Genomic DNA, 19,720 nt, shown 5'->3' with positions numbered 1-19,720 from the left:
AAGAAATATAATAGTAGGCTAATGGTAAAAGAGTGGAAATACTTAAGTGAAACTTGTTCAGAACTCCAGTGCTGGAGTAAATATAAGCATTCAAGTGGAGGAGGGGGCTGTGACTGTTGCCGTGACTCTTCGTGCTGATGAGCTGTAGCTTTAACAGTCACCTGATGACACAGAAGGAGCCGATGGAGGAAGCAGGAAGTGGCTCCAGCAAGAAGCAGAGGCTGAGCACATAAACAACAGCAGAGGAGCAGAACAAAAGTCAAACAGAAAGTCTCACACATTTATCGTAATGGCCGGCATTAAAGGTATTTTTTAGTCGACGGTCACAGAGTTACGTTTAAAAAGCAGACGGCTTCGTTTGGCGACGGCGCTTCAGAAACTTAACTTAGTTTAAACATTTTTGAAAACCTGAGCTGAATCATCTCGAAAGCTATCGTTACAACGCTGTTCGCGGAAATTAAGATGGCTCACAAGCTAACTCATGACATTAGCTGGTATTAAAGTTTAAGTTATTGCTGTTTTTTCCACAGTGGATTTTCAACTTCATAGCAAGAGCTACAAGTCTGCTTCGTTTCTCAAACGTGGATAAAAACCTTTCTGCTAGTGTAACGTGATATAATGTAATGTAACTGGTGTTTTTCTGCTCTCAGCGCTGGTTGGTCTGTCCTTCAGTGGTGCCATTGGACTGACGTTTCTCCTGCTGGGCTGTGCACTGGAACAGTATGGGTAGGTCCTTTGCTATAACAAAGCATGTATGTCTTTGTGTGGCACATTGAACATCCATTGAAGAGTCTTAAAGGGACAGTCCGTCTATCCCTGCCTTCGATATGAGGTAATTAGAGAGAAGAGACTGTAATGAAACAGCCTCCAGCAGTTTAGCGTTACAGTTAATGGACTTTTAAAAGGCAGATTAAAAAGGAATGGTCACAACCGAAGCAGTCTGAGGTCTACAAATGTTGACCCCTGTTATGAGCCAGAAATGCTAAATCCTACAATTTCCATAATGCAACTCAATAGCGTCTTTCTTCCCCTGCCCTGCCCACTTCTTTCTAACCCTGCGCTCCCTATTTGACATGCAGGCTTTCTGTTAAAAGCTTTAAACCTTAAGACCAAGATGAGCTGTAACTCTGACATCATCAGGATTATTTTTTTCAGATTTTGCTCCAGGCGCAGTCACTGAAGACATATTATAAACTATATAGTACTTATTGTGATGTAAATTGTTGTTTCAATCATTTTATTCTGCTGTATGTATTGTTTTGGTATAATGCATTTTGACTTTGGTTATTTTCATCATAGAAGCTGCAACCCCATGCTGTTGTTTGTCATAACATGTGACCTTTCTCTTTAAATGTAGGGTATACTGGCCATTGTTTGTTCTGATTTTCTACATATTGAGCCCCATCCCAACCTTCATATCCAGACGTGTCAGTGATGACACCGACTCCTCCAGCAACGCATGCAGAGAGCTGGCCTATTTCTTAACAACTGGCATTGTCGTATCAGCTTTTGGGCTTCCTGTTGTCTTAGCCCGCAAAAACACAGTAAGTCCTATCCTCATGTGTTGAAATTTTTCATTTCATTTTTCATTTCATTTTTCATTTATTGTTTATTTGACGAGGACAATGCACATTAATGAGTAATTGGTGACGCACACATGATGTCATGTAAATATGCCGGATTTAGCTCAAAGCTAATTTCCATCCGTAGTCCTCACATTTAAAGACGGAAAGACATACCATAAAAAACAGATAACAATAGGAAGCTACCTGTGGATATATAAGAAAAACAGAATATAGCAGAAGTTACAACAATAAGAAAACAGATAACAACCTGCATAAATATAAGAGAGGACAGAGTACTAGCAACAGTTATAGCAGTAAGAAATAAGAAAACAGATAACAATGCCATGCAGCACTGCATGGCATTGTTATCTGCAAGAGAAAACAGAATATTAGTAGCAGTTACACAATAAATGACAATAAAGAATATGATACAGTAAGAAATAAGAAAAGGATATAGTAAGAAATAAGGGCTACAATAGTACTGAATTAAATATTTTTGGCTGTTGTCTGTGTGTTTGTGTCAAGACACATCTTTGCTATCTGTACCAGTTTGTGAAAGGAAATAACTGACGGAAATCTTGTGGTCACCTCAGTTAAGATATTTCTCCCTCACAGATCCAATGGGGTGCCTGTGGTCTGGTGATGACAGGAAATGCTGTCATCTTCCTCACCATCCTTGGCTTTTTCATCGTGTTTGGAGGTGGCGATGACTTCAGCTGGGAGCAGTGGTAGACGTCCTCTGGACAGTGAACAAATGGACAGAAGCATGGATGGATAGATAAGTAGGTGGCTAACTGAAAGGATAAACTGCAGACTAAGGAAAACATGTGCCCTACACTCCATCGGGATGATGATCAGGCTCAATAATGTCAAATTTACTGGGAATGTAGTCAGGCCGATGTTAATATATTAGTGGGTTGTAGATACAACACTATGTGCCCTATCCATGTGCCTTATGTCTGGGACCAGGGAAGTATCGGTGCCTGTACCCTGCTTATGCTTTAACACCATCACTATCTACTTTAACTTGTGAATTTTAGCTCACCTTGCCTTTGCTTCAACTCCCACTTCGCCCCATTCATTGCAGCTATCTGCTATTTCGTTATGCTTCAGTTAATCAATATCATAAAGGGATCTTACAGAGCTGTTATATTTTAATGCACACCAACAAAGCTGTTCAAAGGGGGAAGCTGGTAATACTGAATTAAGGCTTGTTTATAATGAGCAGTGTTCACAGTATAAAGGCAGGGCAATTTATCTTAATCCATGCTATCTGACAACTAGTTGTAGGACACCTAATCAGGTAAAAAAAAATATATCTATATATTTGTATGGAGATTTTTGTTTTTGTTTTCAAAACTTTGAAGCCTTTCTTTTTTTGGTGCAATTGTTTACATTCTCACCAAAGATCATTGTAGACTGCAAAAACGGAGCATACTCACCACTGAACTGTACGCTTTTGACCTGTACTATGCAGCAGCATGATGCTCAAAAGTTAGCAGAAGCATTTCAGAAAGCACTGGTTAGTATGTGTCGTACGTTATTGTGTGAGCCATACCCACATTTTATACTCCTGCAGATGACAAAGAAATTCATAATATTGACAAAAAAAAAATCATATTATCAGTTTGTGAATTATATTTTTACATGTTGAATGGTAAATACTGTACATGTATGTATTTGGGCCATTTGTGCTACTTCCTAATGGAGAGGACTAAACCTGCAACCTCAGTCACAAGTGCCTGTGCAAACTGTTAGTGGAAAAGTCTCTGTGTTTGAGATGAGAGTCAGTTTTAATGTTTCATCATCAGGGGCCATTGAAATCTGTAACTGTAAGTCAATATTACATCCTCATGTTCTGTTTCATCATTGTCAGTAACTGGCTATTAATGAGGTTCTTCTTTTTGTGTACATAGCCCCATTACAGAGACTATCAAAAATATGTTTTGGAAATTCTATTCAGTGTCTTGTATCATTTTTATTGCCTTAATATCTGATACACAAGTGCTCACAACTGACATGTTCAATGGGAAAAAGGTTTGTTTTATCTTTCTTGTCTCCTATACACACAACCTGAAAACACTAACAAGTGCTGAAGAGCTCTGAAGGGTTATTTTATAACCTCCTGACTGCATTTGTTTGTCTAACATTGATTAAATCTCTCTGTTTAGTGAAAGAAATGTGTGGGTTTGATGTGTCTCTATGTTTGAGTGCTGATGCTGTGACACACGCTGGGATGAAAAGTGAATATTGCAGGGGTCAGTGAAGTAGATGGAGAACTGGATTTGACTTCTGGAAAGCTAATCTTTGTCCAGTGCTGAAGGTTGGTGCATTCAAAGAGACACCTGCACACTATTTATGTAGTGCAGCAGCAGTAGTGACTGGAGCGGACCTCAGTAACAGCCTCCCACGAGGAGAGGTGGTGTGTGGGTCAGTGTGTTTTGGTGGTCAGTAAGTTTCTGGCTGGCTGGACCCTAGGCCTGACAAACAGAAATGCAGGTGTGAGCAGTCTGCTAAATAATTTAGCAATGCTGCAACAAGCAGCATGTAGAACAGCTCCATGTTTTGCCTCATAGCCTGTAATTTTCGACGAAAAACATCTCTCCACGATCCCTGTCTGTTTTGCTCTTTGCAAGCACACAAACATAAATATTAAATAGTACAGATCAACAATATTGCCAGTTGCGACAAAGCTGCAAAACAACAGAATGGTAAAAGCTAACATTATCTATTCAGGGTAAAATTGAATGGGATAGAGATCAACCCTGCAGCTGCATCAAACCCGAATGGTTTAATTTTGTTCTCTATTCACGTGTGTCAGGAATGCACAGAGGCTGCCTCGCCAATTTGCAAGGGAGTGCATTTCCTCCACAAAAAAGGAACCCACACTCTGCAAATGAATTATTTCTATGAAAAAACATCTGCGCTATCCGCCTCCAATGATCACATTTCACAAGGGGGAGGCTACAGCATGTATGGACAAACATCCCACAGACAGGTTAGTGGGTGCTTTCTAGGCTGTGTGCAAAGTATAATGTACGTATGCGTGGTATTTTGTACGTGGCATAGAATGACATACCAAAGATGAACAGAAACATTTCTGGCTAAAGGTTGTCTACATAGGCTGACAAAACATGGAGACAAGTGTCAGCTTTGGTGCAGGTGGACCCAATCCCCTGTTGGTGGTCAGCAGCATCACCAAGATGAAGAGAACCAAACACAAGTAAGAGGTGACGCCTTTGCCCACTGAGGAAGTCTGCAGATGGTTTCCAAGTCAAGTGTCCACTCCTGGGTCAATATGTGCAAGATGAGGTCCTTCAGAGAGTGAGACAGCCCTGAAGGTGGCAGAGGATCTGGACAAGCCATCTGTTAACTATATTTCATGAGGAGACGCTGGGGGTTGATTAACCCTGATTTAGTTAAGATGTAAGAAACACCCACTGCCCCTTGGTTCACAAAAAAGACAATGGGAGATCTTGAATCAGAGTTGCACTATATCCCACAGCCCATGACATCTCAGTGGTTTAAAAGAAGGCTATCTGCCCAGAAAGAGAAACTGCAAAGTGATCAAGTCAAACTGCATTTTTACCCAACATAATCTGTGAAAAAGAGACACCGAGAATAAGAAAAAAGAAAAAAAGATGAAGGTAAAGCTGAGATGAAGAAAGAGAAAGAGCCCAGGGACCCCCATTCATCGCTGTTCCAGGACAGCTGTTGCCTGGCAACAGCTAAGGCATCAAGATTATTCCAAAAGACTGCTGAGTGTGGCCTTGAAACACTACACAGCGCAACAGAGTAATGTAACACAGTGCAACACAGCGTATGTTGCTGTGTTATAGGCTACTGTAGACTACTGTATTGTGTACCGCAGTTAAGTGCATCACACGGTGAAGTGCTGCCACATAACACAACACTGATAAGATACGTGAGTTTAAAACTTTAATTAAACTTTGCGTCATTATATGATTTATATCGTAGATAACTACACGTTATCTATAACTATAGGTAGATGCAACGAGACAGCTGACAGAAACACATCAGGGAGTGACTGATGGAGCTCATTGAACCGGTGAGACAGATCCATACCCTGGCTGGGAATCACACGGACGCAGGGCAGGCAGCGGTGGGAAGGGGGGCGTGCACACTGAAAAGCCATTGGTAAACGGAAGGATTTGCGTCGTCTGTATCAAAGCCAATCGATGTCCTCGCGGACTCGGGAAGAGGAACGAGCGCGAATAGGACAAATGGAAGCTGATAAAAAGGGGCGCGTGCTTGTGACGCGCGGCAGAAAAACAGAGGACGGCGCGCGGTCTGTTGTGAAGGCGGATACAGCAACCGGTGAGAGACTATCCCGTCACTGACACGGTGTTATTTCCTAACGTGTTTTTTGTTTTGTTTTGTTTTAAGTGCTTCAGTCTCGCGTTTAACAAACATTATTCTGTCTTTACTGTGCGGTAATGCTCTTTGTGTTCTCCAGACTTCAGCCGGTAAACGCGCGAGATTTACAAAGTTTTTGCTAAATAAGCACAGAATCTCTCCTCCTGTTGAAGGCTGGGGGTATTAAACTCATGTTAAAACCGCACTCAGGTGGCAGGTTTCCGTCTTTCCAGTTGCACAGCCGCTGATTTTCTACTGGGAGAACACAATCGACAGCCAAATTATCCCGAGTTGCAATGAAAGGTCTTTTGATTCAGTCACATCACGTCGGCTTGTTGTCTGTATGAGGGCTGCACTCCTCATCCCTCTCAGGACTTTAGCACCGGAGGCATCTGTCTTTCTTTTGACAGTCCACTCTGTCAGTTGTGTGTGTACGTGTCTGTTTTGACACACATTTCTAACTAATGATGTGCCTTTCCAGCTCCAGCCTACACAAATGTTTCCCATGAAGAATGATGGTGAGGTCAAACGAGGTAAGCCACATTCCTAGTCAGTGGTTTCACTTGCAGATAGAGATGCATGAGTTTAAAATAAAATTGAGTTTGGGACAGTTAAGGATATTTGTGTAAATGATGTTATGGAAATGTTTGGTAAACACTCACAGTGGCAAAGCTGCTAGTTTGGTCTCTAAACAAAGTGTTAGTCTATGTACCATCACATAATCAATCACTGTCCATTAGCAGGGGAAGTCAAATGAGGACTTGCCGAGGAGAAATAGATCTAGTCAGGTTCATTATTTTACCCAGCTGGATAAATCAACCTACTATCACAGCAAGGGCTTAATGTGTCTGACTTGAGTCAATACAAGTGACCTTTTGTAATCTCTCCCAACAGCAGAGACTGGACATGTCTCTGACACTTTCATGACCTATTCAATTCATTATCTCCAATTTACCATGTGTTTGTGTTGCATCTTTTGAAGTCAGATTAAAGCTGCCACTGTTTGTCAGCCAGTCATTTGACAATCTACCACTGCGTCATATGCTGTGTGAATGATGAAGAAATCAAAGTTTTCCACTGTTAAAGCGTCATTGCATGAGAACAGACAAAAGTGGTGACTGTTTGGCACAAGTTACCAAATGCACTGCAACAAATGCATAAATGTGCCCATGCCAAAATATCACACTGATACCACTATCAGACAGACTTAACAGGAGGGGGGTATCTGTAACTGTTTTAGTGGTTTTCATCCCTCAGTGCAGTGATAACAATGGAAGCTATTATGATTGTAGCTTAAACTAATAGGTGCAAAAAAACAATGGAAATTCTCATTATATTCCTTAACAAATGTGTCATTAGTCATCACACCAAACATTTGAACATTTAAAACATTTAAAGTCTTGTGTAATGTTCATTTTGTCCTCCTAAAAAAAAAAAAAAAAAAAAAAAATCTTAATGTGTGAGGATGTGTGTGTGCAAAATGATTTGGTTGAGACGAGGGAAGAGTGTTTTGGTCACACCACTGTAGTTAATTTCTGTCTGTTCAGATAAACAGTGTTAACCACCAAGTCTACTGGGATTTATTATCTGTGTAAGTCTATAGGAGCCGCTGGTAGCAGCAGACCACCCACAGTTACTGACTTGAACATCTGCTTGAACATCTGTTGGCAATTTTTCAGTTCCCAAAATGCAGAAATCAAAAACACAACATACGTTTTTAGAGCTGTGCACCAGTTTGCCATCCCAGACAAGCGCCTCTTCCTGCCACAGACATTCGCACTCACTGTGCATGTAAAACTATTACGTTACATATTCAGCTCTATTTCCCTGTCTCCTCCCAATTCATAGCATTTCTGTACATTTAGTTGATTTCTGTGCGCCTGGTCTTGTGGCCACTGCCCCTTTTTTATTGTATGTCAGTGCTGAAACAACAGGACATCCAGCTTCTTGTTAAAAGGACTCTGGCTGCCAGACTGATGACTCACTAACTGGCTGCTTAATGGCCTTAGTGGTGATGTGAATGAATACTATACTGCCTTTTTTGTGACTGAACACTGATGTTTGGTTTCCAGCTGATGAATACATGCCTGTCTGCATTGGGCATTTAGTGTCTCACACATGCTCATAGTTTCTCTTATTAGGAGCGGTGACGAAAAACCAGCTGATTGTGAATACAGGAATAATCATATGTGCGTGGTGTGTTTATTTGTATGTGTGAATGTACTCGCTATTGTGCAATAACGGTCAGGAATGTATTTTATTGGAAACTATAGAAGATTACTCCCATGAGGAGAAGTCTAGCGGATTTTTCATTCCTCTATGTTTTCATAGTTTTTACTGTCCACTGTAATGTGTATATATCTACTATCCTTTTTCCTTTATATACTTGCCCTAGGGGAAATGTTGTGTCCATTTAGTATGGTCTTTGTTGCTGATCTAACATTAATCACATAGTTTCAACTGGCCAAAATACAGTTAAGTGGTCAGTTTTTTTTGTTATTTTTTTCATTTTAAATGTTTTTGCTGTGCTGTGTGATCTGTCAATTTGTAATCCATACATTGTCTGTCTCTCAGGCTGACAGTCTGCTGACGTGAATTCCCGCTCCTCCTCTCACCAGTGGCTCAAAGCGAGACAGCTTCCTCTTGTGAGTTCTTTTCTTTAGTATGCTGTGGTCAGAACAGTTTTTTTTATATTGCTGACTAAGTAGTGTATAATATTTCTTTATTGGTTTCTATGCGGAAGAGATCAGTTTTCTGATCTGATGAACCTATTTGAAAAAATGACATGAGCCTACAACACAGTACACAGATCAGTGTAAAAGATACTTCCTCACTTCAAATGTGAGAAACCTATGCTCTTTGTCTTTAGTGATAGTAAGCTGAACATGATTGTGTTTTCAGATGCTGTCTGGACAAATGGACCATTTTAAGATTAATTGGTTCTAGGAAATTGTACATTGTAAATGGCTTTTTTCACTATTTTATGACATTGGATAGAATCAACATACAACTGAATAATCAGATAAATAATGGACATTCTAAAGACATATCATATATCACGACATTGATATACTGTAGATACAAGTGGTGGGAAATGTGTGAGTTTGTGTGTGTGTTTGTGTATCATGGTTCAAAGGTCCAACCTGTCACTTCACCGCAGGACACACTGTAGCCAGCCTGTGTGTAAAGGTGGTGGTTTATCAAAACCGATCTCACTACCTTTGCCGAGGTCAAACACAGGTCAAAGCTGCACACACCGATTTGTTTCCGTCTCAGTTGTCATCTGAAGGATTTATGGCCACGTTGATAACGGGGAGTTGCCAGCTGGTGACGCTAACCCGAAGCCCGCCTCGGCGCCTCAGACCTCGCAGACTCTGCCAAACCTTCTGTTACCTCCGTCATTTGTTATCTTTCACCATAAAAGCTTTAATCCATGTTAGTTGGCAGCAGGAAGTTTCTTTTAGTGAATGGGTAACTGATGAAACGCTGACATCAGAGCATACCTCAGTCTCAATACTTCAATGGGTGTTAAATGGGGTGACTTGAACACCACAGGGTCATGAGTACTGTATATGTGTGGGTGAATTTGACAGGGTGGGACTGCATCCTAATTACCGGGCTTTCTGAGAAACTCAAATTAAACAATGACTCATCAAGAGTCACAGCCAACATGTTTCTCGGCCCTTTTAATTATTCCTCATTTATTTCCATTTCCTTTCAGTAGCTTATCAGGTATCTGGTAGCAGCGGCAGCGGCATGGCACCAAAAACTCACAATAGATTTGCATTGATGTGTTTATTTAATCAAATTATTAGAGAGGAAAAAAGATGGAGTGTGTGTTCAATACTGAATATATCCTAAAGAGGAAATTGTGGTTGGTAGTATGGTAGAGAATACTATGCATGTTACATTAGGGATGGTTAAGTAGGTCTAGAAGCACAAAAACATTTAAAACTAAAACAGTTTGTAAGATCAGTCTGCCTCAAAGAGTTTTTGTTAAAAGCTTGTGATGATATTTACCGAGCCAACATGACAAACACATGGTGTGACAGCAGAACAATCCTTGTGACATGTGGAGACAGGGTCTGGCCTGTCCAGTCTCAGCCACCTCTCTCTCTCTCTACATCTGTGCAGTAGGGCAGTGGGTTCCCTGCATGTGACCTCCACAGTGACGTCATCTTTCAGCTGCCACAAATTGGTGTGTTGTTTCTCCTCCTCCCCAACAAACTCCTCTGTCCTCGCTTGTCTGAAAAGCTGGAATCTGCTTCACTGCGTTTCCACTGTGACTTTGTTTTTGTGTGTGTTTTTTCTATGAAAAGAGATCAAAGTTGACAAGTGTTGACTGGAATTTTGTTTTGTTTTTTTCAGTCGAAGAAACAGCATGACTTTAGGATGAGTGATTAGAAACAGTATAAAGGAAGGATCTTGGATAGTTTAGATCCTGATGAACATGATAGTTTAGCTTTACAATAGCACTTTATTCTAACCTGTGCCTCCCCCATTTAGCATTTATGAAAATTATATAAACAATTGATAAATGCTTATTAACACTGTGAATAGTTGTAAGCAAATATAAGGATGTTTTTACAACAGTGTTTTGCTATGTAGTTCTTAATAATCCACTCATGGATGTCCACAGGAAGTTAGGTCCCATAACATAAAAACAGTACAGTGACAATAAACATAGTAATATAAACGACATAATAATGCAGACAACAAGGAGATAACAAGACGACTATAATGAAATAAAACATTGACATTTTGACAACACTTCGGTAGGGGGACCATAAAAGTTTCTGAGAGATAAAGTGCAAAAGTGCTGGGCCAAAGTGACAAGTGCTACAGTGTAGGAGTGCATGGGTACCAAGTTGTATTGCACTGTGCCCTAAAGTGCACATCAGTTTAAAGTGCCAGGTACAGTATCATTAACCCTTATATACCACATCACAAAGCTTACAACTGTGTAACAGTGTATTGTACATTTTTTCTGAATGAAAAATAAACAGCGAGGCAGGTCTATTACTGGTAGCCATTGTAATTTCTCACTAGATTAATGAGTACTTTGTAAACCCGTCACCTTCCACCCTGACAGTTGTTAGTGTTACTGGAGCAGCATTTTGACAGGGCTCCAGCCAAGAAAAGCCTGAGTAAAATGTTATAAGTAACCATTCATTATTATTTTCCAAAATACTCCAAATAGTTTTTGCAATTATTGGATCAGCCATGTCAGAAAATGCTGAAATTCCCCAAGCAGGGCCCAAATGACCGGAGACAAAAATAACCCCAGTGGACTGTGATTTCCCACAGTGAAAAACATTACCTTTAAAACAAATACTTTCTTGTTGATGATTTCATCAGATCGCCGTGGCTGCTCATATTTGTTGATGTAACGGTTCCATTGAGATGTAATGTTCCTAATAGTTTAAGTCTATAAGATGGTTTAGTCTGTGAATGCGGAGACACCTGCATGAAGCACAACAACTGCTTTGCGTATAGGACATGCCCACACACACAGTGTGGGAAGAAGGGATAAGTTTAGAAGCGATAACAGAGTGTGTGTCTTAAAACCTATTGCAACCTTCCAGCACTGTCTGTATACTTCTTGACGTACTGTCCTTAACCTTATACATTCATGCAAAATTAACCAACTAACCCACCACTGCTCATGTCTGGCCAAATATCGATCAATATCATATTCGATGCTGTATGGAGTGCATTAAAATGGATGTGTCTGAGAAGGCAGTGGGCCAGACAGGGTTTAGAAAACTTGAGTACAAAATGTCTGCAGGTGAAGCACCATTAAATAATAGCATCCAGTATACTGCAGTGAATATGTGAAGTGTTTTGTTGTCATGAGTGTCTGCTTATTTAGAGCAGTAGAAGCTGTGCAGATCATCTCATGAAGTAATACGTTTATAAAAACTCCATCTACATGTTTTAAAAATTAGATACAGTAGAAGCAGCCTCAGTGAAAAGCAGGAACTTCTCATTCGTCTTGTCATTTAAAACAGATTCAGCCTAACAATGTACAGGATGTACTTTTAGCCGCAGCCAATAATAGTCTGGGGTGGAGCAGTATGGTTGCAGGTGGGATTTGCATCATGAGCACTAATAAACTAGTGCGTGTCCTTCAGGCCATTCATCTAAGAATGGACTTCTGTTCTAATATGACTGCTTTCATAGAGAACGCTAGAAAACAAGACTGCACATATTGTGTTAGTGGACTAACGGCAACAAGGACTGTTTTTCATGCCACTGCTACTTTTAAGTTGCCTAACTGTGTAATTAAGAGAAGATGGTGAGTTTGAAGCCTTTGTGCTTTCTCTATAACATGGGGAACAAAAGAGTCAGGACTCTTCATTTTCTCTGTCTCCTGTTTCTCCTAGTTGCCAATAGGAATTGTCAACAGTGATTTTCTTTCTCTTTTTTTCTGCTTTTCGACCTTGAGCTACATATCTGTAAGATTACATGACAAACAATAAAATGTTCAGACGCTTTCAAATATATATAGATTCCAATATGATGACATCTCTATGCCTCTTTAAAGGGACAACGAGGAGTTTCAACCTCAGCCCGCCTGGTGCGTGTGTGTAGGCTACGTGTACGTGTACCAGAGACTGGTGTGTATGTGTGTAGCCACAAAGACGGGAAACTCCAGCACCCCAGAGCTGGGAGCGCGTCGTCGCCGTCACTCCTGTCGCCGACAACACGGTAGTTTGCATAAAATAAAAGTAACAAGAAGGAAATTGTTATTTAACATAGACTGTAAAAATAAGATATTTAACTGGAGCTCACGGGACCTGTAACACAGTGACAGCGCCGCGGAGAGTGACGTCATGGACAGTCAAAACCGATCTGAGTGTTTGCAGCTGTTCAGACTGAGACGCATCTGTCCAAATGCGATCTGAAACTACCTCCTGGAGATGGTTTCGATCCGTTTCGCAAAAATCGGATGTCATGTGATTTGGGACTGTTCAGACTTAAAAAGAGCCATCCAGTTCCAATCTGGATGGGCTAAAAATCGGATTTTGGCTGGCAGTCTGAACGCGGCTTTACAGCGGGAATGAGGCCAGACTTTCCGTCGAAATGAAATGAAATGCATTTCCGCGACAGGCTGGTTTACGAAGCTAACTTTCTGTATGCACTGGATACATTTCTGAGGTAATATAAAAGTATTGCGTCTTTTTTTTGTATTAAACTTCTGTGTCAGAAAATACAAAAGAGTTAAAATTTCCCAAACAGTGTTTTTATTTCCCTGTTCACTGAACATCAGTGGCTGTGAGGCTGTTTTTGAATAGGTATGGCTGAGTTGTGTTGTCAGTGGGCCTTAAAGCAGAAGTAAGCGGAATGTTTGTGTTAATATAAGTCTTAGATAGTTATATCTTCTGACAGCAATCACTTACATAGAGTGTTTGGTCTGAAACACGGGTCTGTCAGTCACTCTGCTCTGCTGTAAGCCGAGGAGAAAACTTTCCTTGTATCCTACAACCTTTATCCAATGAGGAGAGAGAACGGCATAAAGGGGCGGTCCTCTCTGTGTGTGCAGCCAAGGGATGCGCGTGAATGTGGTGACGTAGGGATGAGGGCGGGGACTGCTAACTCCATCTGCTGACAGAAAGTTAGCCAAAACGACCGGATCGCTTACTTCTGCTTTATTTATTTTTATTTATTTATTTTACCTTTAATTTACCAGGCAAATTGCTTGAGATAAAAAAAAATTCAAAAAGCAGCAACAAGACATACACACAAAGAAGAGGGGACAAACATGAGAGAGAGAAAAAAAGAAGAAGAAAAAAGAAAAGATGAATGACGTCCAGAGCCCTATGTTCTACAGTCCGGCGGGGATATGGGGGGAAGAGAAGGAGGAAGTGAGGGCTGTGTGGTACAAGGGGAGGCTGTACCAGGGGATCCTGAGGGAAGAGAGATTATGTTAAATCAAACAAGATAGAACAGAACAATGCACAACAATACACACTAAAAGAACGCTAATCCAGTGATGATAAAATACTAAACAGTAAAACATTTACACACTCCATGATTTGCCATTAAAAAGCAGTTAAGTCTGGTTTTAAAATCGGAAAGGGTGATGAATGCCTGTAGTGTTTTTGGAGATTGTTCCAGCCAGAGGGAGCAGATTACATGAATGCCCTCTTCCCAAACTCAGTACGAGTTCTGGGGACAGAGGCAGATAGAAAGTCCAGAGAGCGCAATCTGTATGAGTTTGATGTGACAGTGAGGTAGGTGCAGAGGTATGAGGGAAGTAGTCCAATAATTGCTTTATAGATGAAGATGTACCAGTGTAGAAGCCTACGTGCAGACAAAGACAGCCAGCCTACTTTAGCATACAGAGTACAATGATGGGTGAGTGACTTACAGCCGGTAATGTATCTTAAAGCACAATGATAAATGGCATCCAGCAAAGAGGTAGAGCAGGCATTCATGTACAGTACGTCACCATAATCCAACAAAGGAAAGGATGTTCCTGAGGTGTGAATTGAAGTTGGTGCGGTGGTGGAGTGCCTTACAGTCAGACAGGACCTGCTGCTGGGCTGTCAACAGTTGTCGTGTCTTGTGACCAGTGCTGCTTACTTCTTCATTCTTCAGTCACAATTTGATGAAGTGCTATTTGAAGCCTTACATAGAGTGGAGATTGCTTTCCCACTGAGCGCCTCAGCACTGGGTAAGTTATAGCAATTTTGTAGCTCATATTTAGTTTTTTGCTCTTAATGGTGCTTCTTTGAACAGTTAATCAGTCTTCTTTGGGTGTTAATAAGTGACTATTAAGTTGATCAGTCATGGTTGTGGCAAACAGATGGCTATGAAAGCTCACATTGTTGGACCACAGGGTAATTGAATGTATTATTAATGCAGTTCCAAACATTATTTCTTGAGGGCTCCTTTGTTTTGGTGCCACAAAAGCTACTTTTGTGTGGGTGTCTGGTGATTTTCAGTGTATGACAGCTACTGACTCACCCGCTACAGCTCACAGTTGTACATGAACACTGTGTGACACACTTAGATTGACTGGTCAGAATTACAGCCTCGCTAACCTTCTGTAAAAGTGCAAACATTGGTTGTTATGGTTGTTTTAAGTTCTCCATTTTACAGTGCATGCCATCAAAGTATTGGGATTGTGGTGTATGATCATAAATAGGGGTCTTATATGACAGACAGCCTCAATAATTGTTCAACTATGCATTGTTCAAGGCCACTAGGGATAGGGTCTTTACATTTTTTTTTTGATATATCAATTAATTATTTGTTTGATAGAATGTCTAAAAAAAAAGAGAGAGTTAAATGATAATAAATTGTGCCAATTGTGAATAATGAATTGCCTGATTAGATTTCAGCACTACCACAAATCCCACTGTACAGTGCAATGCAGTGTATCTGGTGTGATTTGGGAAGATGAGTTGAGCAGTTGATCTTCTACAGTCGTTTCTTTCTTCTCTTTGCCTTAGGGCAACACATTGTACTCATACATACTTGATGTACACATCAAAACTTTTGAAACCATCCACGTTTAATGGCAGAGTTCATAACCACAGTCCATCAGTGGCCTTCAAAGTTGTCTTTGAGTTATGAATTAAGAAAAGAAGTAGCCTTCTTTGGTTTGGTTTGTTTGCTGTTGCAATGATGATGTATGTATGCCTTTCACAATATCCCCTTGTGTTCTCTTCAAAATCCATAGCCTACAATCTGCATCTTGAGTGCTGTCTCATGACCGTGCAATCTGTTGCTCGCTTCACATCAATAACCAATTATTTGTCGAGGTACAGGGAGCCACCACAGGGATGCCCTATCGCTGGGGTTACAAGTATGAGAGGTCACTTGAAGTTTGTTTCTCTAGACAGTGGAGGCAGCAGCCTGCCAAAGTGAGATACCAGCGTACTCTGAAGACAGAGTCTGTTGTCCAGTGAACGTCTTTGAACTGAGTGGTCCTTTGGGTCTTAGCTTTAAATGCTCTTCAGAATTTCACAGGCTCACTCCCTCCCTGAGTACATTGACAAAACACTGACCTTTTCACTGAAGTGCTGATAGCAGGGAACAGGAAAACAATTATGTAACCCTATCCATCCCCGAGTAGTTTAAATAGGGAAGTACAACTTCAATTGTGATTACTGCTGTGCTTACTGTGTACTATCATTAAGTCTGAAGCAACTGCTGGTCCGGATAAACATGCAGGACATCACCTTGGGTTCTGAGAGACAGTCATTTTCTCAGACACAAATTCATTAATGGATAATGAAAAGCATTAGTTACAGCCCTACAAAAGACGGCACAAGTGACATTTATAGATTCATATAGTGGTAATTAAAATTGGTGTTAGTAAACATATTAGTCCTTGTGGCTGTAAAACTTAAAGGAATGAAGAGTGTATATTCTTTGTGTGCCACTGATCGAGATAGAAATGTTAATTCAGAGATTTTTCTAATTAGAGTTCTACCTCTATTGAACTGTGTTTAGTTGTCAGGAACAGTAGTTTTTTCCTCACGTCCTTGGAGATACTGCAACCTTTAAAAACTAACTTTTAAAGCACAGAAAGAAACAATTAAATATTGTATGCCACCTGAAATCACAATAAGTGGTCTCCTTGAGGCAAACAAGTCCCTGATCTGCTTGTTACAAAATAAAACACAGCTACACAGTCACAGTTTATTGAGCCCTCGGTCTGGTGCACACAGAGTAAATGCTTCTCATTGTCCTGACCTTTCTGAACTTGTCCTCTGATGATTTGGGCTAATAGTCTTAAAACCATTATAGGATCACACCTGTCATCGCTGGACTTAAATGACGTGATTTGTCAGAACCTTTTTCCCTTTGTCCTTTCTGCTTTTTTTCTTTGTAAACAATTTCTCAGCTCCAGGGTCCACTTATCCAACCTGAATTCATACCATTTTGATCTTTCATGGAAGGACACAGGACTTGGGGGAATGATCAAAAATTCTTCGCTCAAAGGAAACCTTGGGAGAGTTTTTTAAATATCTATTCAATTAGGAACGAGTGAATTTTTACATGGCACGGTGGTGCAGTGGTTAGCACTGTCGCCTCACAGCAAGAGGGTTCTGGGTTTGAACCTGCCGGCCGGCTGGGCCCCTTCTGTGTGGAGTTTGCATGTTCTCACCGTGCATGCGTGGGTTCTCTCCGGGTACTCCGGCTTCCTCCCACAGACCAAAGACATGCAGGTTAGGTTAATTGGCGACTCTAAATTGCCCATAGGTGTGAATGAGAGTGTGAATGGTTGTCTATGTCAGCCCTGCGATAGACTGGCGACCTGTCCAGGGTGTACCCCGCCTCTCGCCCCAAGTCAGCTGAGATAGGCTGCAGATCACCCGTCACCCTAGTGCAGAATAAGCGGTATAGAAAATGAATGAATGAATGAATTTTCACATAGTAAGAAAATTATTTTCTTGTGAAATTTATGAAATGGGGCTTTTTTGAGAGGACCATACAGTAGCTGATGCAATCTTCCACTTTTGTCAAGACTGAAATATCTGAATGAAAGATGATTGGATTACTGTATAATCATTGTACATTCATGAATCCTGATCTAATGAGCTCTTGATTTTCATTGAGCAACATTATCATGTCGCTTATATAACTGTGTTCTCCTGTCACTGTACTGTTTTCATGTTCTGGGACTCCGGATGGAAATTAACATTGGTGCTATAATCCAGCACATTTACATGTTGTTATATGTACATTGATGTGCACTGTCCCACCCAAATAAACAAATAAAGTAAAGTAAAGTATTTGGCTGGCATTTTTAATTTAGAAATGTCTCCACAGCTATGTAATGGACTACTGGATATGTTTGTAGAGATTTCCCCCGGAGGATGAACCCCAACTGACTGGGCATCGCCTGACTTTTCTTTTAGTGCCACTTTGATGTTGATCTTTTTTTGGTTATCATAGAAATATCTTGGCACCTCTTGGATGGATTGTGATGAAATTTGCTACATATATTAAAAGGCCCATAGAGGATACATTTAGTTGATTTTGGTGATCCCCTGACTTGAGTCTAGCATGATCATTGGATTGAACCTTTTTTTATTAGTGTGACTGCTGAAGCAGTCACACTATTGTTCTTCTGTTTGGCCATTTTCTTCCGCCTTTTTACGGTCTTCTTCTAGTCCTTCATACTTTGTGCTATTTCAACAATTCATATATCAAAACGTGCAGCTTTTTTTGAACTTTATCGGCATTACTTTTCTCTTTTTAACTATTTATACTTTTTCAAATGTTTAACTTTTTCACAAAAAATCTCACATTCATCAAAGTCTCAACCTCTCTTCTCTACAACTCCACTGTAGTGTAGGGGTTAGGGTGGATGCTTGCCAACCCTAAGGTCACTGGTTCGAATCCAAGGGAAGAACTCTTGTTATGTTATGTTGAATTCTGCTCTCCTCCCCCGCCTTCAATTGGTTACAGGTGTTTGTTATCTCCTTGATTACTCATACCAGTTTGCAGCACATCATCACATTACAATGAATGACAACAGTTTTGAAAGCAGTGTGCTCTCTGTAGCCGAGTGGCAGAGTAAAGGTTTAGTGATCATATGGTCATGGGTTCGATTCCTGCCTCAGTCTTTTCACTTCATTGCTTGACTTTTGATTCCAATTATTCAGCTGTCATTGGACAGTCTTTGATTCCTCATAGTATAAAGCTCATTGTAACTCAGGTTCTCTGTGGCCATATGGTTAGTGCTCAGCCTGAAATTCACAGTCATTTTCATTCTAAGTCATTCAAGCTTGACTCTCAAGCTTTCTTGATGTTGACAGTGTGCAGATCATTAACAGACAACAGTCTCTGCAACTGTGTGTGCACTGTGGCCTAGAGGCAGAGTGGAAGTCTAATGACCATGAGAATGTGGGTTCGATTCTGACCTCGGTCAAACATTTGTATGGTGATCACAGCTTGCACTATTTGCTAATTCTGCAACAGCGTTCAGTTGCTATCAGCAGTCACACCATTTCCATTCTTGGAAATGCTTTTTCTAGTTTTTTTTATTCTTGGTTTATGACCACATTGCTGCAAAAGTAGTGCTATTCTCAATCTCATCAACCTTAGGTGTGCTTTGTGTTTATTCCCAACCAACAAATGCTCAAGTATATATAATAGATGGTGATCATAGGAAGCCTTTTACCTACAGTAAGCATCAGCATGTTAGCATTCCCATTGCTACCTTTTGACATTAAAACATGAGCTGCAAATTTGAATAGTTTAAACCTTGCAGGTAGAGTACATACATGACACTGAGAACTACGTGGACTGATACTATCTGATTTATTCATTTAACTGTACCTGTATCATAAAGTATAAATATTTGAAAAGTACTCCTGTGAACCACTGGATACATCTATGCAACCTCATACATTATTGAGAATATCTCCATCCTGCTGCGATTTGAACCTGCAGCTGAAGAGGTATCCCACAGAAACACTAAAACACAACATGAAACACTCGATCCCTGTGTGATCCGCTGCCATTTCACCTCTCATGTCTTTGTTTCCCCGTAATAGCTGAGGACAAGAGGAAGCCGCACACATACTGTAGATGTTTGTTTTGAAAGCCACAAACAAGATTGGGTTATTTGGGAAGCTGAGAAATTTTCTTTTTGTGCCACTTGACTTGGCAGCAGCTGGAGACCACCAACAACAACTTCCCTTAGCAGGAGTCGCACACTGACAAGGACACAGTGCCAGGCAAAGAGGGGGTAATGGGGGAGGGTGGATCAAAAGTAACATGGAAAATATTGATTCACTCTTGTCACATAG

The 19,720-nt window shown here is 40.7% G+C and overlaps 2 protein-coding genes across 2 annotated transcripts in view; both read left to right on the top strand.

Annotated features, from left to right (window-relative positions):
* The first annotated feature begins 206 nt into the window (after positions 1 to 206).
* Positions 207 to 3,745, top strand: leprot (leptin receptor overlapping transcript). Its single transcript, XM_085805224.1, has 4 exons — positions 207 to 305; positions 651 to 726; positions 1,358 to 1,544; positions 2,181 to 3,745. The coding sequence occupies exons 1-4, from the start codon at positions 290 to 292 to the stop codon at positions 2,295 to 2,297; spliced, it is 396 nt and encodes a 131-aa protein (XP_085661350.1). The 5' UTR covers positions 207 to 289; the 3' UTR covers positions 2,298 to 3,745.
* A 2,091-nt stretch (positions 3,746 to 5,836) lies between these two features.
* Positions 5,837 to 19,720, top strand: part of LOC146971137 (3',5'-cyclic-AMP phosphodiesterase 4B-like) — a 51,535-nt gene continuing 37,651 nt past the window's right edge. The window contains exons 1-3 of the mRNA XM_085805208.1: positions 5,837 to 5,903; positions 6,424 to 6,475; positions 8,517 to 8,587. The gene's annotated coding sequence lies outside the window, so the exon portion shown is untranslated. The remainder of the gene's footprint in view (positions 5,904 to 6,423; positions 6,476 to 8,516; positions 8,588 to 19,720) is intronic.

This window comes from Trachurus japonicus, chromosome 17 (genome assembly GCF_045865225.1).
Source record: "Trachurus japonicus isolate A0001 chromosome 17, Traja_1.0".
In the NCBI taxonomy this organism is placed as follows: domain Eukaryota; kingdom Metazoa; phylum Chordata; class Actinopteri; order Carangiformes; family Carangidae; genus Trachurus; species Trachurus japonicus.
This window is presented reverse-complemented; position numbering and strand designations above follow the sequence as displayed.

Bases quoted from the DNA above. Each gene is read 5' to 3' on its own strand.
- leprot (XM_085805224.1), top strand. The intron at 727-1,357 runs GTAGGTCCTTTG...CTTTAAATGTAG, and splicing joins TGTGCACTGGAACAGTATGG to GGTATACTGGCCATTGTTTG. The intron at 1,545-2,180 runs GTAAGTCCTATC...TCTCCCTCACAG, and splicing joins TCTTAGCCCGCAAAAACACA to ATCCAATGGGGTGCCTGTGG.